The sequence below is a fragment of the Hyperoodon ampullatus genome (assembly GCF_949752795.1).
Source record: "Hyperoodon ampullatus genome assembly, chromosome: 13".
Classification (NCBI taxonomy): Eukaryota; Metazoa; Chordata; class Mammalia; order Artiodactyla; family Ziphiidae; genus Hyperoodon; species Hyperoodon ampullatus.
Window position 1 is genome coordinate 30,176,305 of NC_136926.1, and position 23,186 is coordinate 30,199,490.

Here is a 23,186-nt window from a genome sequence, read left to right on the forward strand (position 1 = left end):
GGATCTTGCTGTGATTTATGTCATAGAGTGTTCTACCTATGTTTTCCTCTAAGAGTTTGATAGTGTCTGGCCTTACATTTAGGTCTTTAATCCATTTTGAGCTTATTTTTGTGTATGGTGTTAGGGAATGATCTAATCTCATACTTTTACATGTCCCTGTCCAGTTTTCCCAGCACCACTTATTGAAGAGGCTGTCCTTTCTCCACTGTACATTCCTGCCTCCTTTATCAAAGATAAGTTGGCCATATGTGCGTGGGTTTATCTCTGGGCTTTCTATCCTGATCCACTGATCTATCTTTCTGTTTTTATGCCAGTACCACACTGTCTTAATTACTGTAGCTTTGTAGTATAGTCTGAAGTCAGGGAGCCTGATTCCTCCAGCTCCGTTTTTCGTTCTCAAGATTGCTTTGGCTATTCGGGGTCGTTTGTTTTTCCAAACAAATTTTGAAATTTTTTGTTCTAGTTCTGTGAAAAATGCCAGTGGTGGTTTGATAGGGATTGCATTGAATCTGTAGATTGCTTTGGGTAGTAGAGTCATTTTCACAATATTGATTCTTCCAATCCAGGAGCATGGTATATCTCTCCATCTATTTATATCCTCTTTAATTTCTTTCATCAGTGTCTTATAATTTTCTGCATACAGGTCTTTTGTCTCCTTAGGTAGGTTTATTCCTAGATATTTTATTCTTTTTGTTGCAATGGTAAATGGGAGTGTTTTCTTGATTTCATTTTCAGATTTTTCATCATTACTGTACAGGAATGCCAGAGATTTCTGTGCATTAATTTTGTATCCTGCTACTTTACCGAATTCTTTGATTAGCTCTAGTAGTTTTTCGGTAGCATGTTTAGGATTCTCTATGTATAGTATCATGTCATCTGCAAACAGTGACAGCTTTACTTCTTCTTTTCCAATTTGGATTCCTTTTATTTCCTTTTCTTCTCTGATTGCTGTGGCTAAAACTTCCAAAACTAGGTTGAATAAGAGTGGTGAGAGTGGGCAGCCTTGTCTTGTTCCTGATCTTAGTGGAAATGGTTTCAGTTTTTCACCATTGAGGACAATGTTGGCTGTGGGTTTGTCATATATGGCCTTTATTATGTTGAGGAAAGTTCCCTCTATGCCTACTTTCTGCAGGGTTTTTATCATAAATGGGTGTTGAATTTTGTCGAAAGCTTTCTCTGCATCTATTGAGATGATCATATGGTTTTTCTCCTTCAACTTGTTAATATGGTGTATCACATTGATTGATTTGCGTATATTGAAGAATCCTTGCATTCCTGGAATAAACCCCACTTGATCATGGTGTATGATCCTTTTAATGTGCTGTTGGATTCTGTTTGCTAGTATTTTGTTGAGGATTTTTGCATCTGTGTTCATCAGTGATATTGGCCTGTAGTTTTCTTTCTTTGTGACATCCTTGCCTGGTTTTGGTATCAAGGTGATGGTGGCCTCGTAGAATGAGTTTGGGAGTGTTCCTTCCTCTGATATTGTTTGGAAGAGTTTGAGAAGGATGGGTGTTAGCTCTTCTCTAAATGTTTGATAGAGTTCGCCTGTGAAGCCATCTGGTCCTGGGCTTTTGTTTGATGGAAGATTTTTAATCACAGTTTCAATTTCAGTGCTTGTGATTGGTCTATTCATATTTTCTATTTCTTCCTGAGTCAGTCTTGGTAGGTTGTGCATTTCTAAGAATTTGTCCATTTCTTCCAGGTTGTCCATTTTATTGGCATAGAGTTGCTTATAGTAATCTCTCATGATCTTTTGTATTTCTGCAGTGTCAGTTGTTACTTCTCCTTTTTCATTTCTAATTCTATTGATTTGAGTCTTCTCCCTTCTTTTCTTGATGAGTCTGGCTAATGGTTTGTCAATTTTGTTTATCTTCTCAAAGAACCAGCTTTTAGTTTTATTGATCTTTGCTATTGTTTCCTTCATTTCTTTTTCATTTATTTCTGATCTGATCTTTATGATTTCTTTCCTTCTGCTAACTTTGGGGGTTTTTTGTTCTTCTTTCTCTAATTGCTTTAGGTGCAGGGTCAGGTTGTTTACTCGAAATGTTTCCTGTTTCTTAAGGTGGGATTGTATTGCTATAAACTTCCCCCTTAGAACTGCTTTTGCTGCGTCCCATAGGTTTTGGGTCGTCGTGTCTCCATTGTCATTTGTTTCTAGGTATTTCTTAATTTCCTCTTTGATTTCTTCAGTGATCACTTCGTTATTGAGTAGTGTATTGTTTAGCCTCCATGTGTTTGTATTTTTTACAGATCTTTTCCTGTAATTGATGTCTAGTCTCATAGCATTGTGGTCGGAAAAGATACTTGATACAATTTCAATTTTCTTAAATTTACCAAGGCTTGATTTGTGACCCAAGATATGATCTATCCTGGAGAATGTTCCATGAGCACTTGAGAAAAATGTGTATTCGGTTGTTTTTGGATGGAATGTCCTATAAATATCAACTAAGTCCATCTTGTTTAATGTATCATTTAAAGCTTGTGTTTCCTTATTTATTTTCATTTTGGATGATCTGTCCATTGGTGAAAGTGGGGTGTTAAAGTCCCCTACTATGATTGTGTTACTGTCGATTTCCCCTTTTATGGCTGTTAGTATTTGCCTTATGTATTGAGGTGCTCCTATGTTGGGTGCATAAATATTTACAATTGTTATATCTTCTTCTTGGATCGATCCCTTTATCATTATGTAGTGTCCTTCTTTGTCTCTTCTAATAGTCTTTATTTTAAAGTCTATTTTGTCTGATATAAGAATTGCTACTCCAGCTTTCTTTTGATTTCCATTTGCATGGAATATCTTTTTCCATCCCCTTACTTTCAATCTGTATGTGTCTCTAGGTCTGAAGTGGGTCTCTTGTAGACAGCATATATATGGGTCTTGTTTTTGTATCCATTCAGCCACTCTGTGTCTCTTGGTGGGAGCATTTAGTCCATTTACATTTAAGGTAATTATTGATATGTATGTTTCTATTCCCATTTCCTTAACTGCTTTGGGTTCGTTATTGTAGGTATATTCCTTCTGTTGTGTTTCTTGCCTAGAGAAGTTCCTTTAGCATTTGTTGTAAAGCTGGTTTGGTGGTGCTGAACTCTCTCAGCTTTTGCTTGTCTGTAAAGGTTTTAATTTCTCCATCAAATCTGAATGAGATCCTTGCTGGGTAGAGTAATCTTGGTTGCAGGTTTCTCTCCTTCATCACTTTAATTATGTCCTGCCACTCCCTTCTGGCTTGTAGAGTTTCTGCTGAGAGATCAGCTGTTAACCTGATGGGGATTCCCTTGTGTGTTATTTGTTGTTTTTCCCTTGCTGCTTTTAATATGATTTCTTTGTGTTTAATTTTTGACAGTTTGATTAATATATGTCTTGGCGTATTTCTCCTTGGATTTATTCTGTATGGGACTCTCTGTGCCTCCTGGACTTGATTAACTATTTCCTTTCCCACATTAGGGAAGTTTTCAACTATAATCTCTTCAAATATTTTCTCAGTCCCTTTCTTTTTCTCTTCTTCTTCTGGAACCCCTATAATTCGAATGTTGGTGCGTTTAATGTTGTCCCAGAGGTCTCTGAGACTGTCCTCTATTCTTTTCATTCTTTTTTCTTTATTTTGCTCTGCATCAGTTATTTCCACTATTTTATCTTCCACCTCACTTATCCGTTCTTCTGCCTCAGTTATTCTGCTATTGATCCCATCTAGAGTATTTTTCATTTCATTTATTGTGTTTTTAATCGATGCTTGATTCATCTTTAGTTCTTCTAGGTCCTTGTTAACTGTTTCTTGCATTTTGTCTATCCTATTTCCAAGATTTTGGATCATCTTTACTATCATTATTCTGAATTCTTTTTCAGGTAGACTGCCTATTACCTCTTCATTTGTTAGGTCTGGTAGGTTTTTATCTTGCTCCTTCACCTGCTGTGTGTTTTTCTGCTTTCTCATTTTGCTTATGTTACTGTGTTTGGGGTCTCCTTTTTGCAGGCTGCAGATTCGTAGTTCCCGTTGTTTTTGGTATCTGTCCCCCGTGGCTAAGGTTGTTTCAGTAGGTTGTGTAGGCTTCCTGGTGGGGGGGACTAATGCCTGTGTTCTGGTGGTTGAGGCTCGATCTTGTCTTTCTGGTGGACAGGTCCACGTCTGGTGGTGTGTTTTGGGGTGCCTGTGGCCTTATTATGTTTTTAGGTAGCCTCTCTGCTAATGGGTGGGGTTGTGTTCCTGCCTTGCTAGTTGCTTGGCATAGGGTGACCAGCACTCTAGCTTGCTGGTCGTTGACTGAAGCTGGGTGCTGGTGTTGAGATGGAGATCCCTGGGAGATTTTTGCTGCTTGATATTATGTGGAGCTGGGAGGTCTCTTGTGGACCCGTGTCCTGAGGTTGGCTCTCCCGCTTCAGAGGCACAGCACTGACTCCTGGCTGCAGCACCAAGAGCCTTTCATCCACCCGGCTCAGAATAACAGTGAGAAAAAGTAGAAAGAAAGAATTAGTAGAAGAAAGAAAGAGAGAGGGAAAGAAAGGAAGAAGGGAAGAAAGGAAGGAAGGAAGGAAGAAAGAAAGAAAGGAGGGAGGGAGGGAGGAAGGATGGAAAGAAAGAAGGAAAGAAAGGAGGGAGGGAGGGAGGAATGAAAGCAAAAGGAAGAGTGAATGGAAGAAGGGAGGGAGGGAGGAAGGAAAGAAAGAAAGAAAGACAGGAGGGAGGAAGGAAAGAAAAAGAAAGTGGAAAGAAGAAGGGTGGGAGGGAGGGAGGGAGGAAAGAAAAAGAAAGAAGGAAAGGAGGAGCGGAGGGAGGGAGGGAGGAAGGGAAGGTAGGAAAAAAAGAAAGAGCAGGTAAAGTAAAATAGAATAAAGTATGAAATATAGTAGCGTTATTAAAATTAAAAAGTAATTATTGAAAAAAAAAAAACACGGACCGATAGAACCCTGGGACATATGGTGGAAGCAAAGCTATACAGAGAGAATCTTACACAGAAGATTACACATACACATTCACAAAAAGAGAGCAGGGGGAAAAATAAAAAATCTTGCTCTCCAAGTCCACCTCCTCGATTTGGGATAATTCGTTGTAAAAAGAGGAAAAGGGCGAGAAGTCTGAAATCTTGCTAAGTCCACCTCCTTAATTTGGGATAATTCGTTGTAAAAAGGGGGGAAAGTCTTAAATCTTGTCCTCAAAGTCCACTTCCTCAATTTGGGATGATTCACTGTCCATTCATACACTCCACAGACGCAGGGCACATCAAATGGACCGTGGAGCTTTAATCCACTGCCTCGGAGGCTGCACAGAGAGATTTCCCTGTCTCTGCTCTCACAACTCCCGGGTCTCAGCCTTGGACCTGGCCCCGCCTCTGCGCGTAGGTCGCCGGAGGGCGTCCGTTCTTCGCTCAGACAGGACGGGTTTAAAGGAGCCGCTGATTCGGGGGCTCTGGCTCACTCAGGCAGAGGGGAGGGAGGGGAATGCCCTCTCCTCGCGCACCAGGCAACAAAAGGGAAAAAAGTCTCTTGCCTCTCCGGTAGCTCCAGACCCTTTCCCCGGACTCCCTCCGGGCTAGCACTAACCCCTTCAGGCTCTCTTCCTGCCGCCAGCCCCAGTCCTCTCCCTGCGCTCCGACTGAAAGCCGATACCCGAGCCTCAGCTCCCAGCCCCGCCCGCCCCGGTGGCCGAGCAGACAAGCCTCTCGGGCTGGTGTGTGCCTGAGGGCACCGATCCTCTGTGCCAAAATCTCTCCGCTTTGCCCTCCGCACCCCTGTTGCTGTGCTCTCCTCCGCTACTCCGAAGCTTTCCCCCTCCGCCACCTGCAGTCTCCGCCCGCGAAGGGGCTTGTAGTGTGTAGAAACCTTCCCTCCTTCACGGCTCCCTCCCACTGGTGCAGGTCCCGTCCATATCCTATTGTCTCAGTTTATTCTTTTTTTCTTTTGACCTACCCAGGTATGTGGGGAGTTTCTTGCCTTTTGGGGGGTCTGAGGTCTTCTGTCAGCGTTCAGTAGGTGTTCTGTTGGAGTTGTTCCACGTGTAGATGAATTTCTGATGTATCTGTGGGGAGGAAGGTGATCTCCGCGTCTTACTCTTCCGCCATCTTCCTCCGGCTCCCTATCCTAGTGTTTTTAATTCAATTAAATAAGCTCACCCCTTTAAAGCCTGCTCTATACTAGGCATGGCCATCAAGGCAAGATGACAGGACCCAAGTCCTTTTTTTGAAGAAATTAGAATCAAACTGGACAGAGAAACAAGCACATAAACTTAATAGAATAAAAACTATGACTACAGATAACGATTGCCGTGGATGCACGGTGCAGGATAAATTGATTTCAATCAGGAAAAATCGTAGGAGACTTCCTGGAGATGGTGGCAAGGGAGCCAGGCCTTGATGCTATTGAGAATGCCCAACAACAAGGTAGGGAGTAGGAACAGAGGGTTCAGGTTTAGACTCTCAGTTGACATGGACTGTAAAGAAAATCTGGACTCTGAGAGGATGAAGAGCTGGTGCCTGCAGCCGTACCCCCCCAGTTGTCATAATCAACATCAGGGCCCCGACTGTAGTCCTGGCTGTAATCCAATCCCGCCTTCCTGGACTGCTGGTATCCTGGTGACCCCTGCGGTACTGGATGGTTGGGGTACCTAGAAGGGACCCACTGATACGCCTGTATTATGGAGTGTGGTTGTCCTGAGAGACAGCCTACTCTGTGCAGCCGTGCCTGGCCTGCTGGACTGGATTTGCATTGCCAAGGAATCAGCGGGGCTCTCGGGGTCCTACCACCCTCATCCGTGACCTCACAAGAGTCACAGCTACCTCAAAGAACCGGACAAATCAATAAATAGCAAAACCAAAGGGCCTGAGATTTTATGGCAAATCCCAAATGGTCCAGTGAGGCTCAAGTCGTGGTGTCTGGGATCAGGGAGAGGAGGCCAGGGGACACCCGGCTGGGCCATGGGGTTATTCTCCAGGTGATGGAGGACAGGAAATAAGGAAACAAATGTGACGTGTTGAACCCGAGCGCTCTGACGGTAACTCTGGCGACGGTCCCAACATGGAGGAGGGAGAAACGGAGACTGTCATTCGGATTGCCATTGTCCAGGAGGAGACATGGAGAGCTGCCCTGTGGACGAGGATGCTGGTCATGAGATAGAGAGCTGAGCACAGGCCAAGCGCCCATGCAGGAGCACGTGCCGGCTCCAATGGGTCTCTGCTGGGAGTGGACCGTGACTCGGGACCTGTCTCCAGCCATCCTCTGAGAAGTGGAAGAGGTGTGAGGTCTTAAGATTCGTCCACATGCTTGCACCGGTCCCCACCCCTTCTCCTGTTAGGTTCCGTAAGGAGCTGAAGGTCCAGAGACGGTGAGCCGCCCACCAGATGCACTTGCGTCCATCACCGCTAGAACTGGGCCAAAGGGATCTTCCAAATGCATAGAAGAGAAGATCTTTATCTTTCTGCCTGTAAATAAGCAATAAATGGAATGCATTGCTCCATAGTCGTGTCCCTGTAACTTCTCAGGCAAAGAGACATTTCTGTGGAGAGATTTGAGATAGTCGTTTTTAAGTTCTTTTAGTGATGGATACATTTTAACAATGTAGATACCTTTATTCAATCAGTTTGGACCAGGACCACTGTGAAGACTCGAATGGTTAGTGGGAATCATCATAGAAGGAAGTCTATAAATATCCGATGACGCATCAATAATGAAATAGATTTTGCTGTCACCATGGCCACTCCCTGACTCCCCTCCCCAGCCCAGCAGCTGTCAGGATTTCTCTTTTCTCTCACCTACTTATCTACCCTTTTTGGACTGTCCGGACGTCCAGCATTCTCCTGAAGACCCCGCCCATCACGCATCCCAGACGCCCACAGACAGAAAGCGTCTCTGGAACACCCTGCTCTCACCAGACTCACACATCACAGTGTTACCTTTAGACTGAGAGTGAGTCCTGGAGGGTGAGGGCTGTGGTACCACTTTTCTGTGTGTTGTCAATATCAAGAAGCAGTCCTGGATCACGGGAGGTCTGCAATAAGAAGATAAGGAAACGAAGTAATAGTTGGATATTTCCTGGCATCCTAGAATCGTAGTGCCAGAGAGGATGTACAAACTTCCTATCTGGTATAGGAGTTCTCTCTATAGTATCCAGACTCTTTAAAGAGAGAGAGAAAGAGAGATGTTAGGTCTGACAATATTTGCATAGCCCTGTTAGAAAAACTTCCTTACAGGGTAAAACAGTCTTACATGCTATAGCTTCTACCCTTGTTTGTTAGTCTATACACTGCTGGTACAACACATAAGCCTGATTGCTCAATTGGAATGAGCTGTACTATCAACGGGAAGGTGTGGTGTTGATGTGATACAGGGTTTTTTTAAGAGACACATAATTCAGTGTACAAATAAGTGCGGAAATTGCCACTAACTTTCTGATGGGGAAAACAGGTATTTTTAAATTAAAAAAATTTGATTAAAAAAAAAATACCAGGTGTGGGGTGAGAAGAGAGAGGATTTAGTAGGATTTAGTAGCTGAAATCTGTCACTTAGGTTAATCCAAAGACTGTCCAGTTTGTCTAATCCTAAATCTAAAAGCTTTCAGTTCTGTGTACTTCATACAAGAAATTTGCATTTTAATGGAGGACTGCAAAACGATTTTTGGAATGTTCCATCATTCTAAGTGGGGCATAACTCTTTTGTTATCAGGAAATTTTTCTCTGTAATGCTAACTACAGAAAAAAATCTGCCTGGACCTGGGAGAAAAGATCTATGATAAGAGCAAGTTCTAGTATAACTCTTTTCTGATAAAATCAAAGAAAGTTACTTTCTATGTAGCTTTCTGTAAAATCTGTGTTCGGCAGTTCACTAATACTGCCCTGGCCTCGTGATAATAACAGCAGTAGCTCTGAGAGGTTTTACAAGTGGAGAACCCATAGTCCTGGAAAACTTTGTAACAGTAAAGAATGGGATGTAAAAGTTAAAGGAAGTTTGCATGTAAAAGCTACGTACAATAGAAAGATGTAAGACTCACTTAACATGTAAACATATCTTTCACTTTGTAGAGTTACTTCTAAGAAAAAATTCGCATAAAATGAATTTCTGAATGAATCATATTTACACAATTCCCTGTTATATAATCAGAATGTATCTGATTACATAGTAGAAATCAACATTACAAAAATCTATTTCAGAATTTAACAATTAACAATATAATTTTAATGCTGTGAAAAAATCAAATTGCCCATAAATAAAATTTGACAGAAATATGTCTTATAGAAACTCTAATATACAATATCTGGCTTTTATGGCTGAATCATAGAACCATGTCCAATTTTAATACTTGCCCAATAATATCAACACTAACTGAATAGCTAGTGCTAAATCCCACCAAAAACAAAGTATGTGCTCATTTAGCTGGACTTAGTAACATGTTACTACATACCTGAACTTCAGTAGTGCAGGGTTTTAATAGGGCTGATTGACAATTCAAACATATGTTTCTAATAGGTGTGCAAGTATTTAGTATTAGCTAGATTTTTGAACCAGGGTAAAAACCATCTGGGTAATGCTGGCATGAATTTTATACACACACTAACACACAAGTGTATGATTTTAGGATGCATATATTATGTGTATATTTTATATATATACACACAGATACTATTTAAAGATGTAGTTATATATACAGAAGAGTAATGAAGTATTTAGAGTGGGATGGATCCACCTAGGACTAGCTCATGAATGTGTTAAAACCAGCTGTTTGTATTCTGTTGACTGGACCCACATCTTTGTTGCATCTGTTTAATATTTTTCTTTGTTTTGAAACAGGTTGTTTGGTATCAAATCAGTCATTCAAACAGACTGTTCCAGCACGTGGAAGATCATAGCAAACCCAGACCTGTCATGGTACCACCATGCCAACCCCATCGTCCTGCTGGTGATGTACTACACGCTGGCCACTCTAATCCGAATCTGGCTACAGGAGCCCCTTGTAAGGATCAAAGGTTTTCATGGTCTTGTCTGCAAACTAGCCTGGAAACTCCAGGGGAAAGTGTTCATTCCTGTCAACTGCTGGATAATTAGTACTATATGCCAAAATAACTATAGTGTTCTTATTATAGTATTTTGCTTCTGCCAAGAGTTCTAACTGAATACAGATACTATCAGGACAAAGACCAGCTTCCCTATGTTAGCTTCACCCCTGGCTGCTCAGATGGTTGGTGATGAGGGGAGTGGAAGTGTCGTTTTTATTGAGCACTTACTAAATGCCAGGCCACGTGCTAGGTTGTTTTCATACATTATCTCATTCAATCCCCTGCATAACTCTCAAGAACAGGTATTGTACCCGTCTTAGAGATGAGGAAAACGAGGTTCGAGAGGTAAATCACACATTTACCAAACAGTAAATGTCGGATTCAAGCCCACGTTTGCCGACAAAGCTAGGGTCTCTATGACGACACACCCTGTTACCACGGCGACTGGAGTTGCCTAAATCTTCTCAGACCTCCAACCTCTGATGGTGCTGTGGGGATGTCCCTGCTCTCGGTGGTGCCATAACCCCCGGGGGCCCCACCATGGGGCAGGGCTGAGGACTGGGTTGCTCCCTATGGGATTATTAGTAGAATATGGCACTTTGGGGACAGGACCAGGGTGGCTTGTGGCCTCTCTCTTTTCCCTTTCTGTAACAGGAAACTCCAGCCTGCTTTTGCTTCCCCTAAGTGACCCTGAGAAGCTCAGCTGTAAGGCAGCTGATCCGCACACAGGGAGGCAGGTGGTGTAGATGGGGCTGCCGCATTTCACCTCATGGCCACGTGCTGGGGAGCAGAGCTCACATTAGACACCAGCCTGGCACCTGCGATGCGGCCCCTCCAGCTCGGGGGCCCTGGTGCCCCACCCGCCTCCCCTCTTTGTCTGCTCATCCAGGCTCCATCCACGCGGTCAGCCGGCCAGGCATCCAGTGTTTATCAAGAGCTAGCGTCTCAGACACTGGCCTGGGGCTGGGGGTAGAGCATCAGCCCAGGTGCGAGGCCCCGCTCGGGGGGACTGTACATTGTGCAAGAGGAAAAGCAGCCCCCAAAGACGTGAGCAGGCCCAAGTCGGCACAGTGAAACCCTGAGAGGTGTGTTCCATCCATCCCAGTGGAAGTGCCTCCTGCAGGAAGGGGGTCTGCCCACCTCCCGCCTGTGAGAGGATCACACAGGCGTCCCTGTTTGCAGGGGTCTCTCTGGCTTTTATGGCTGAATCATAGAACTGTGTCCAATTTTAATACTTGCCCAATAATATCGACGCTAACTGAATAGCTAGTGCTAAATCCCACCAAAAACAAAGTATGTGCTCATTTAGCTGGACTTAGTAACATGTCACTACATACCTGACACTTCAATAGTGCAGGGTTTTAATAGGGCTGATTGACAGTTCAAACATACATTTCTAATAGGTGTGCAAGGATTTAGTATTAGCTAGATTTTTGAACCAGGGTAAAAACCATCTGGGTAATGCTGGAATGAATTTTATACACACACTAACACACAAGTGTATGATTTTAGGATGCATATAATATGCATCCTAATATGCATATATGCATATCCTAATATGCATATATATTTTTTTACTCTATTTATTTATTTATTTATTTTTACATCTTTATTGGAGTATAATTGCTTTACAGTGGTGTGTTAGTTTCTGCTTTATAACAAAGTTACACATATGTTCCCATATCTCCTCCCTCTTGCGTCTCCCTGCCTCCCACCCTCCCTATCCCACCCCTCCAGGCAGTCACAAAGCACCGAGCTGATCTCCCCATGCTATGCGGCTGCTTCCCACTAGCTATCTTATTTTACGTTTGGTAGTGTATATATGTCTATGCCACTCTCTCACTTTGTCACAGCTTACCCTTCCCCCTCCCCATATCCTCAAGTCCATTCTCTAGTAGGTCTGTGTCTTTATATACCCCTCTCACCTCTCCCTTGGACCCAGTGATGGCAGTGACGTGGTGACAGAATGCTCTAAGGGCTCCTGGAGAAGCCCAATTACCTTCTGTTACCTTTTCCTCCAAGTCTCTTCTAAGATATGAGTGTGCCAGTAAAACCCCTTAAAGTGGTACTGTGTTCACTTCTGCCACAAACACACAGATGTGGATATGTGTATATGCACACATAAAACTGTGCAAAAGAAATGAAAATATCTCACGGAAACTATTTCTGAACAGTGTCTTAACCAACGATGGAAATGACTTTAAGGCCTTCGGGTTCACAAGAGTTCCAGGTGCCCTTGGCTTTCTCCGTGGTGTGTCAGGCAGGAGCTTTTGCACAGGTGCTGCTGGGCTGTTACAGCCCCTCAGGCCCAGGAGACACTTGGCCTCCTTAGCCACGGGTCCTCTGGGGTGGACAGTCCAGGCTACACAGTTCACAGCAGGTCACAAACCACAGCGTCTGCAAGGGTGTGTGGAGAACAGGGCCTAATTCACAACAGCATCAACCCTCAGGGGTCTGTATTTTAAGTGGGGCTGGGACACGGGACTTTCTCACTAAGGTGCTGATGGAGGGCAGGTGCCTGGTTCTATCATGGCTCCAGGTGGCCTGGCACATTTCATGGAAAACGTGAGTTCTACGGTAAAAATCTACGGTATATGTTTGAGAAAGAGAGAGAGAAGCAGGTGTCTGGAGGTGAATGTAACACATGGGCTCCCCGGGGCATCTGGTGCTCCCCGTGGGTGCTCTGTGTGCACTGGGCCCCGGGAATTGGGCAGTGGCACTAAGTGCCCTCCCTCTGCCTCCATATCAACACGTGTTAGTACCCTTTTATGGGGCATCTTTGTTGGGAACCATCCTCAACCACCAAGTGTGTTCTGATCCTTTTTTTCTCTCGATCAACTCTCCTGGACCAACTGTCTGATTCAGGCCAAGGTCCCATTAGGCAAGGCAGCTGTGTTATGCATCAACTCTCTTTTTGCTTAATGTTGAGTGTAAGCTCTAGATGACTCTGCTTTTCGTAAATGTCTTCTTCATTAAAGATTCCCGTGGCTGGGTTCCACAGTCAGGTGTGACTTTTGTGAACCCAGCCCAGCCCCTTCCTCCTGCAGGTTAGAATACACAAAGGAGGCTCAGTGACGTAACGTGAGCGCCTGTTCCTGTATTTCATGGGGCTTAGCAGGGATCAGGAACAAGCGATACTGCTGTGCTTCGTGTTTACAGGGTGGCATTTTGGCCATTTTTGAAAGTGTCTGGATAAAAGCCCATGTAGTGTATACGTTACTTTACAAAATCATCACATGGGGGTAGAGATGGGCAGCTGTGTCTGGTCTCCCAGGCCGCTGAGGGGCTGCTCCGGGGAGCAGGGCTGTCCTGTGAGTTCTTTTGTGTCTCAGGTGCAGGAAGAGAGGACCAAGGAAGAGGACAGAGCCCTGGCCTGCAGCCCCGTCCCCATCACAGCCGAGAGGAGGCGGAGCCTGTGGTACGCGACCCACTACCCCACGGGTGAGAGAAAAGTAAGCCGCAAGGAAAAGGGTTTCTCATTTATTTTGCTGCTTTTTATTATATTGCTGAATTCAGGTCATGTAAGTCCACCTGCAAACCCAGATTGCTCAGTTTACAGGAGCAGTTTGATGAGGAAGTCTTAGTGCTCAACATGTGTTCAGAGAAGGGAACCCAGTGCTTCGAAAGGAAACTTCAGGCTCCATCAGACCCAGCCTTTTATAGTTCAGTGCTTCCCCCTGAAGTCTCTTAACCCTAGGAAGAGGGAGAGTGTGTTCTTAATTTAAAAAAATAATTTTGTATTTAAACAAAAAACAACAAAGCGACCCCCTTGGCCCTGGGCGGTAACAGCTTGGGTGGTGGGATGCACTGCAGAGAGTAGTTCCCTGTGTCGGGGTGGCTGCTGCAGTGACGATGACTGCTCACATGGCCACTCGGGACACCGGCCAGTCTGTGTGGATGTGAAGAGCCGCAGCCTCTCGCTGTGTTGGGGCCTCAGTGTGGATGCCAGGGACGGGAGCACAGCTGTGTGATTCTTCATCTTTTCATCATTTGTTCACTATTTTCAACACAACCTAGCCACTGACTTGTTAAAATGGCCCATTTGCAATGTGGTGAAGACAGATACAATTCTCAGACGGGGTCAGCACTTTGCTTCCCAGCACGTTTGGGAATCGAGGAGCAGATTCTCTGATTGACTTGGTGGAAGAGTTTCTCTAAGACACGTGGTCCTAGTTGATGCCTGACTGTCATGGACTGAGAGACAGGGAAACAATGAATGATCTTCTCAGGGAGTTGGCAGCCACGTGGAACAGATGTGGTGCCCGGAGACCTCTGGGGTTTCCGGGGGCCCTTTCCTCCCATCACACGTGTCAAACTGTCCTGCCATGTCACTAAGCCAGAGAGACAGCACAGCAGTTTCCAAAATGAGGTCTGTGGGCCATCTCTGGGGATTCCTGGGACCCCTGCTGGGATCCACAGGCTCGAAACTATTTTTGTAATAATACTTAAGACATTCGCCTTTGGACTATGTTGACAATTGCTCTGATGGTACAAAAGCACCATCCAAGGCAGCAGCACGAACCCCCGCAGCTGTGGTCATGTCCTTGGAAAACAAAGCAGAAAGGCCAGTTCCACTTAAGAATATTCTTTTTTTTTTTTTTTTTTTGCGGTACCCGGGCCTCTCACTGTTGTGGCCTCTCCCATTGCGGAGCACAGGCTCCGGACGCGCAGGCTCAGCGGCCGTGGCTCACGGGCCCAGCTGCTCTGCGGCATGTGGGATCTTCCCAGACCGGGGCACGAACCCGCGTCCCCTGCATCAGCAGGCGGACTCTCAACCACTGCGCCACCAGGGAAGCCCTTAAGAATATTCTTGATGAACCAGGAACAGTCATTGCTCTTCTTAAATCTCAACCTTGAGGCACATACCTTTTTAATATTCTGAATGACACAAGGGGAGGTCCCCCTGAAGTGCTGACCCCTCGAGGAGGAGAAGCTCTTGGCAGGTGCGCGGCCCAGGTTGACGTGCAAGAACAGCTGACAGACAGTTTGGGGTGGTTCAGCTGTGGACATTCAGCAGTTACTGGAAAGTGAGTGGAGTGGTCCATCGCTTCAAGGCAAACAACTGACAGCCTTTGTTGCCAGTGATAAAATGAGAACTTTTAGTGAAAATTAGAACATTGGAAGACTCGGATTTTGTGCAGTACAGCGTGTCAGTATTCAGTGGAGCTGTCTAATCCCAGAAGCACATCACCAGCACGTGCGGTCACAACGTGTGTGTAGGTAAAGGACCCGGTCCAGGTTCAGGATCCTCCAGGGGCTTTACTGATTCCACACACAGCTCGCCTTCGGTTACTTACCCGTCTTGAGTTTGGGAGAGGGTCCAAGGAGAGGATCCACAGTCTGGATGGACTCCTGAGATACTTCTTTCTTTTCCAGCTGCATCGCTGGGTGAAGCCAGAGTTCCTTTAACTACTTCAACCAAAACAATACATCACAGCAGTTTGAACGTGCAAACAGACATGAGAACCCAGCTGTCTTCTTTTGAGCCAGACATTAAAGATACTCAAAAGCGTAAAACAACACCACTCTTTTCACTATTTTTTAAAATACAGCTATTTGAATAAAATTATTTATGTGAACAAGTTTTTTTCCAATTTTTAATGAATTAACAAGTGAATAGTTTTAATGCCTCAATTTTCATTTCTAGCACAATAGATACTGATGGATAGGACCCGCATAAATAAAAACTCTTTGGGACCTTCAGTGATTTTTAAGAAAGTGAATGAGTTCCGACCCAAAAAAGTGGGAGAACCTTTAGCTCAGCAGATGCTTGTTACTGGGGGGAGCCCCAAACCCTTAGCACTAATAGAGCTAAAAGGCATAATCGGGTCATAATTCTTTTGTTGCAGACAACACACAAATCTTAATCCCAGCCCACACTGCACATCAAATTTTCTTTATTATGAAACTTCAATTTCAATACTTTCAGAATTCTGCAGACGTCTCAAAGGGTCCTAGGAATATAAAACCAAGCAGCTAATTCTATTAGAACAAAACACTTGAAAAAACGTAATCAGCTTTTGTAGTCATGTGGTTAATGAGTGCTTACTGACTCTCGTGAAACTGGAAAGGGTTATAAAAACAGCACCCTCTAGCTGCATTGTTCATGCCTTTGTATTTTGCATGGCAATTTTAACACACTAGCATCCAGCTAGTTGAAGGGATGGGTATGTGGGTAGTACAACTTTATAGCTGTGTATAAACATCATGATGCTTTCTGCTCACATATTAACATGCTGTCCTGCATTGCTTTTTGCAGCTTTTATCCATGGCTCAAGATGACTACAAACCATCTGATGTTAGTATATCCTTAGAATTCTCATTTTTGTGTGTGTCAGTGATGTAAAAGTGACATAAATGAAATTAGCCCCTCTGAGTGTATTTTAATGGTCTATAAAATTTCCATACGTTTTAAAATAATTTTTTTGCAGAAATTGTATCTGGTTTATTGCTGTTAAAACACTGACTCATAAAACGTGAGCTCGCGTATAAACATATAAAATGTTTTTAAACTTTTAAAAAGCCACAGTGGAGGGTTTGCTTGTTCCATGATTTGAGTAAGAGGTCTTGCATGTCCATGGACACACATATGTATGTGTGCGTGTATATGTTTATATGTATATGCATAAATGAAAAATTGTAAAGCTAAAGAGACAGAGAGAAAAAGAGTAGAAAATTGTATTTAGTGTACAGAGTGCTGCAACATGGGAATTGCAAGCTGCAGCATCAGGTAGAGACCTGTGGGGTTGCTGTCTAACCTGAGAATTTGCTAAGTCCTGAGAGCTGTACGGGGTGTGGGGCAGGCAGGGGGGCCCGGGCAGTGCTCGGGCTGCAGACCAGGACCCAGGCGAGTCTGGAGTTCCTGTAGCTGGAGGATGGCTGGGGGGCGGGGCCATGAACTGAGGCTGGAGAGGAGACAAGAGCAGGTCCTGAAGCCTCAGCAGCCTTTCCAGGCTTCACACTTCATACGGAGGACGGAGAGGGGGGTACAGCCTGGGGTGCAGCAGAGGTGGGCAAGGTCAGGTTTACCTTGTCCTGTGATGGCTCTGTGGGGTGTAGGTTTGGAGGGGGTGAGCAAGGCTGTCTTGCTAGTGGGCATCACTGCCGACAGTGCTCAGCCTCTCAACGGCTCTGCACCATCCCGTGTGCCCACCTACCAGAAGGGAAGGAGGCAGGTCCACACTGGAAACCAGAGCTGCCGTCACAACTGCTTTTGCCCTGCCCCCCCGGCAGGGCCTGCTGGTGACTGTGAACGGCAACCCCGTGGATTACCACACCATCCACCCCAGCCTTCCCCTGGAGAACGGCCCCGCCAAGGCCGACCTGTACTCCACCCCACAGTACCGCTGGGAGCCCACCGCCGACTCACCGGGTAAGGAGCTGGGATCTGTCTTTGGTTTATCCTCCTGCAGGAGCTCTGAATCTGTCTTTGGTTTATCCTTCATTGGATTCGGTTCTTTTTCCTTTTTTTTTTTTCTAGCAGAGGTTGCTTTCTTCCATGGTCAGTCTGATGAAGCTCATTTCCTTAATTTCTGCCTAGATGTTGCCCCTCCATCTTGCTCTGTGTGTTCTGTCCTTGGGTACAAAATAAGTGGCCTAATTGGGGTAAACTTTGAAAAATAAAAGGTAAAAAATTATTTTAAACAAGTCAACTTGTTTCTAGTGTTAAACCTATGTGCATATGTGTGTTTTAGTCTTTCTGTAATTTGATTGCATAATCACGGCCAGTAGTTTTGCTGGTTAGTGGATGAATGTCTTCAGAAAGAGCTCTTTTCGTCTGATAAAAAAAATCAAGAGCCCCGAAACTTGGATGAGGCCTTTCTCCCTTTTCTCTAAGTTTATTGTGTTGAAAGAAAGCTGCCTGTTACTGGAGATGACAAATACGTGCTCTGTACTGCTTGGGACGTTTATGTGAAATTCACAAATTTGCATAGATTTTTATATAAAATAATCTCTCCCTCTAGAAAAGAAGGAGGGAGAAGATGAGAATGAAGAATTTGAGGAGGAGAAGGCCTATGAGGAGAAAAGGAGTGTCAAAGTCCATGCCATGGTCTCTGTGTTCCAGTTCATCATGAAGCAGAGTTACATCTGTGCCCTTATCGCTATGATGGTGCGTGCCTACGAGAACCCTTAACTTCTGCCTGGATTCTGCCCCTATATCTTGCTCTGTGTCCTGTCCTTGGGCACAAAATTAGTGCTGGAGGGATGAGCAGTGCTTGCACCCCGCCGGCTCCAAGCCCCACCACCTCCTCCCGCCAGCACCGATGTCTTCACCTTCCCAATGTCTTGGCAGAGAATGGTTGCTTATGGTAATTTCTCATGGGCCCTTTATATTATAGATTTCAAAACCATGTCCTCCTCTGTGCTAGCTAGCCTCCTTTTAAATATGAATACCTTTCTCTCAAATTAGCCTAAGTCAGACTGTCCCCTATTTTGCTGATTTAAAAGGACATATGGGTAGTTTTTCTAAGTGGCATTGAAGGTGTTCACGATTAACAAAGGCCACTTTTATTTCTTTCAGATAATGAGGGTTATAGTCACAGCTTGTCTTAGATTTGAGACTTTATTTCATTTGAGCTGCAACAAATGTTTACTGATCTAAGCATCAAGCACTGAGTCCCCGAGGGCTTCTTCTGGTTGTGAGCTCCCAGTTTACCTGCGTTTCTGCTCACCGCTAGGAGCATGCTCCATCTCCAGCATCAGAGCTTCAGAAATCGTCCTTGGGACCAGAGACAGGATATAAAAGAAGGCCAATTTCTGCTCTTCCTAAAAACAGATTTTACTGGGAAAGCTAATTTATTTTGAGAAACTTATTTAACACAAAAGTCTTCAAATTTTGTGGCCAGTAGTGAGATCCCATGAACACCGTAAATGATAAAAAAAGAAAATATTCTATAATTCTAGGGAAAAAAAAACACCTAAAGACAGTTTCCCTAGGCTCTCAGTCCAGATGTCTCCTGAGAAAACCTGTTTGCATGTCAGCTTCAGCTTCTGCAAGGACCATGGCCATGGCTGAGAGCATTGGGAACAGAAAGCTCCTCGAACTTAAAGATGGCTCTTTTGGGGACTGCAAACTCTGTTCTCTAAATAGTATGAATTCTGTGCTCTCTGGGTACTTTTTGACACTTTATAGGTCAATCCCTAATTTACACTACAGCAAAACTCTATTTGAAAACATCAAATAATTTAGATTCTGGACTCAAAAGAGTATACATTTCTTTTTCTGGCTCTAAAAAGAAGCCAGAGAAGTTGGTTTCTTTATGTAAAGAAATAGAGCTTAAAAAAAAAAAAAGAACAACTTGAAATACACATTCAGTTCCTCAGTAGAACAGAAATCTATTGTAAAAACAACACAGGAGAGCAGATCTCTCGTTAAAGACGTGCTCTCATCTGGTGCCATTTCAATTGTGTTCACGGAGCCACAATATTAATGCTTTAAAAGTGCCTGTCTTCCGTGGAAGTTCCCCCGTGGCAGCAGACTTTTAATCACAGACAGAAAGGAGCACGGTCTGTTAGAACGATAGATGGCTTTATTCAAAAACACAAAGAGCGAAATCCTCACAATTTCTTTTTCTCCCTCTTTCACCCAAACAAGGATAATGTACAGGGGGTAAAATACGCTGGAATTATAATATCTGCGAAGATTACTTTCTTGGGTCCTCCACAAAAAAATGGCCAGGTCAGATCTGAATTTCATCCTGGGATAAAGGCATTAAATATTACCGACCTTTGATAACACTATTTCCAAGGAATACTATCTTCATGAAAATAATTCAGACTCGGTAATAGTTGTCAGTCACTCACTTAATTTTAATAAAAGCAATTTTAATTTCCAGTTTATAATTACCATATGTTTTAACCAACAGTTTTAAATAACTCTACATTTAAAAAGCTATCTCTGCTTTAGGACAAATTTGCACATTGCTGGCAATGAAGTATTTGTTCTGTGCTGACTTTATTCATTTATCTTGTTTATCTCAATACTTATTTGCTTTCCAGAAGCAAAACAGACTTGTAAAACATTTCAGACTTTACGAATAACTCTTGATAATTCGTGATACTCAAGAATATGACTGATTTCAATTAGCTCCAAATAACAGCTAGAAAATATTTTTAAAGACCTTTTCACAGAAATTTGGTATCTGAGATTATGGTATGAAAGGATAGATTTACTGAAGTTAATGGTACTCATGAGCCTGATTTTCTAGAATGTTCCAGCAGCTGCCCGTTGAGATATCTTCTGGATCTGTGGGAGTTTGGTGTGAGTGGAAGATGTCTTGCCCCTTGGCAGGGCAGAAGGAGAGGCCGGCCTCTCCATTAACCTGGCTTTACTGTTTGCGGTGTGTGGACACCTAGCACTCTACCTCCTCCTGGAGATTCCCTGGTTCCTATCATGTCTGTCTTCCCGGTGGGTCTGCTAAGGGTGACCCCTGAAGCCAGCTTGTGTGCTGACCCTGTGGTCCCCGCAGCTTCCATTTCTGAGCCCAGCTTGGCCACACTCACCCAGCACCCTGAAAAAATAGCCGACCTCAAGCTAGTTTGGAAGAATAAAGGAGAAAGCACTTACGGTTGCTTCTCATTCTGCAAAGCAGGGTGAAAAGGAAGACATTTGGGGCTGGAGGGCAAAGGACATGGAGTGAAGCCCCCTGCCCAACCCTCTTCCCTCCAGGAAGTCGAGGGCAAGTGCTAGCTCACAGAGGCAGCCTTTCTCCTCGCTGTGTCCCCTGCCACAGCTGGGATATCCCTCCACGATTTCACCACAACACCCTCCCTCCATAGTGTGAATGTTCCTGACCTTTTCCTGCTAGATAACTTCTAACTTAGCAGGGTGGGGCCTGTACGTTGTATTGACCATCACCGTTTTCTCCTCCTTCCTTCCTGGAGGCGTGGAGCATCACGTACCACAGCTGGCTGACGTTCGTGCTGCTGATCTGGTCCTGCACTCTCTGGATGATTCGCAACAGAAGGAAATATGCCATGATCAGCTCTCCATTCATGGTTGTCTACGGAAATCTACTGCTCATATTACAGTACATATGGAGTTTTGAACTCCCTGAAATTAAAAAGGTCCCAGGATTTTTAGAAAAGAAAGAGCCAGGGGAACTTGCCTCAAAGGTAAGTGAACAGCAAAGCAAGAAAACAAAGCATTCAAACAAAACCACAGTAATCAAAACAAACACATCCAAGCAAAAAAGTACAAAAATAGGTTCCAGATATTTGCTACTGCTTGAAATCGTAATGTTTTTCCTAGCCCTCAGGAAAATGTTAATATAAACATGTGGGCACTTAGAACAATTCCCCCTTCAGCTTTGGGAGAAGAATGGGAATATTTAAGGGGTTCTATTTGCTGGCAAGAAATGTTCTTCCCCATCTGTGGAATTCTTCAAAATAAGGACCACTGCAGAAGCAACAGGGATCATGGAAGAAATACATCATCTTCTGATACTTGTGCTGATGTCAGGGAAGGACAGGAAATCAAGGAGTAGCACCTTGAAGGGGACCACTAGTCCAAGTTGGTTTCCAGCCCAGATTGTCCTGTGCATCTTCCTGGGGCATCCCAGGCATGAATGCACCCTGGCACTGGACGGCATGCCAGCGTCCTCAGGAAAGGAGATTTAAAAGCAAGTGACTTTCAGCTGAAATCAAGTGGGTGCCTGACTCTATCTCAAGTGGAAAGGTTTATGTAATTGCTCCCACTGAAATGCAGAGAAGGCGTAGTAGTTGTTGAAATAGGCTTATGCTTCAAAGGCTTGATGCTCGTGTTCCTAATTCTCTCCTTTCAGATCCTTTTCACCATTACGTTTTGGCTGTTGCTGAGACAGCACCTCACAGAGCAAAAAGCTCTCCAAGAAAAGGAAGCTCTTCTGTCTGAGGTCAAAATCGGAAGTCAGGAAAATGAAGAAAAAGGTAATTAGTGTGTGAGGTGTGTGACGGGAGGAAGGGCCCCCAAGGACATCCAGGGGTCTCTGCTCCAGACCAGAGGGAGGCCAAGTGTAGACGTGAGCAGATAAATGACCACGTCCCGGGGCTAAGTCCCCGTCCACAGGAGCTTCAGAGACCCTGTGTCATTTGATCCTCACGAAAGCGACTCCCACTTCAGGGAAGAGAAACTGAAGCTCAGGGAAGTGCACTGGGTTCTCCATGGTCACATTTACTGAGTGTTAGTACCAAGAAAGTGACTCAAATCTTCCAAATTCGAATCCTCTTCTTTTCAAAAATGAATATACCACAAAGTCAAAAATAGAATTTGATGTTTTGATGATCTATCACCTCTGTAGTTTTAGACCTGCTATATGGGTAAAATGAGAGCCTCTCACTCCCTACCTGCCTGGATGTACCAATAAATATCATTTAATGTTAGTAGAACGGCTTGGAGACCACTAGTGATGTATGTAGCCTTGTCTGAAAAGGACGCCATAAAGGTTCACAGAGGCTGGGCTGGTAACCTTAAGACTAACCTGGTAAGGAGGAGAAAACCAACACACACCAACTCATACTTTTCTTATAGTTTCTCATTTAGACCTAACCATGGAGTTACTTTTCAGCAACAAAAGTCTATAAGATTTAAACCTTGACTCTTTGACTTTGGATGTGTCTGTTAATAGAGTGATTAAATTCACCAGTTATTTTATATAAAGAATAGTCCATTTAAGATCAGCAGTTGCTCTGACCTCTCACCGCACTTGCATTCCCCTCACTCTGTGGATCTCCTGGTCATTTGAATAAATTATTTAGATGTATTCAATAGGTTGCCTTAGTAACACAAAAATGAGTCATATATTAGCATATTTTAAAGTAAGACCAAATATAAGCTTTTCATTGCAGTGCATAAAACTATTTTAAACTTAGGTAAATTACAATTATTCTTCAATTCTAATTTAAATTAAATTATATTTGGCTTTAACTCTTACTTTCTTAGTTCTCTAAAAGCATACTTTTGGTTAAGATAATTACCATTAACCCAAATCCAGTAAAATACTGCTAGGATTGTCTGGAGTCATGTTAACAGTTGGAATTTGAAGTTGTCATAGTAGTTTTTATTTCTGTTATTGTTGCCTATGTATTTTTCCTCGATCCTGCAGTAGTTACAGCAGGATATTACAAGTGAAATAGGTGTCATAAAAAGATTAGTATAAGAGTATTACCAAATGTATTTCTTTAAAACTATATTTCAGGAAGTTTAGGAAAATGGACTATAATTAGTTCCATAA

General features: G+C 43.8%; 1 protein-coding gene across 4 annotated transcripts in view; it reads left to right on the forward strand.

The window, feature by feature from the left end:
* PIEZO2 (piezo type mechanosensitive ion channel component 2) overlaps positions 1–23,186 on the forward strand; it is a gene marked incomplete at its 5' end in the record, with an annotated part of 352,743 nt that overhangs the window by 234,929 nt on the left and 94,628 nt on the right. For all 4 annotated transcript variants that reach the window (XM_079717696.1, XM_079717698.1, XM_079717697.1 and 1 more), the window contains 7 exons: positions 9,770–9,932; positions 13,308–13,427; positions 16,235–16,273; positions 17,209–17,347; positions 17,940–18,085; positions 20,860–21,090; positions 21,759–21,882. In XM_079717696.1, coding sequence (XP_079573822.1) covers positions 9,770–9,932; positions 13,308–13,427; positions 16,235–16,273; positions 17,209–17,347; positions 17,940–18,085; positions 20,860–21,090; positions 21,759–21,882 — 962 coding nt within the window. The remainder of the gene's footprint in view (positions 1–9,769; positions 9,933–13,307; positions 13,428–16,234; positions 16,274–17,208; positions 17,348–17,939; positions 18,086–20,859; positions 21,091–21,758; positions 21,883–23,186) is intronic.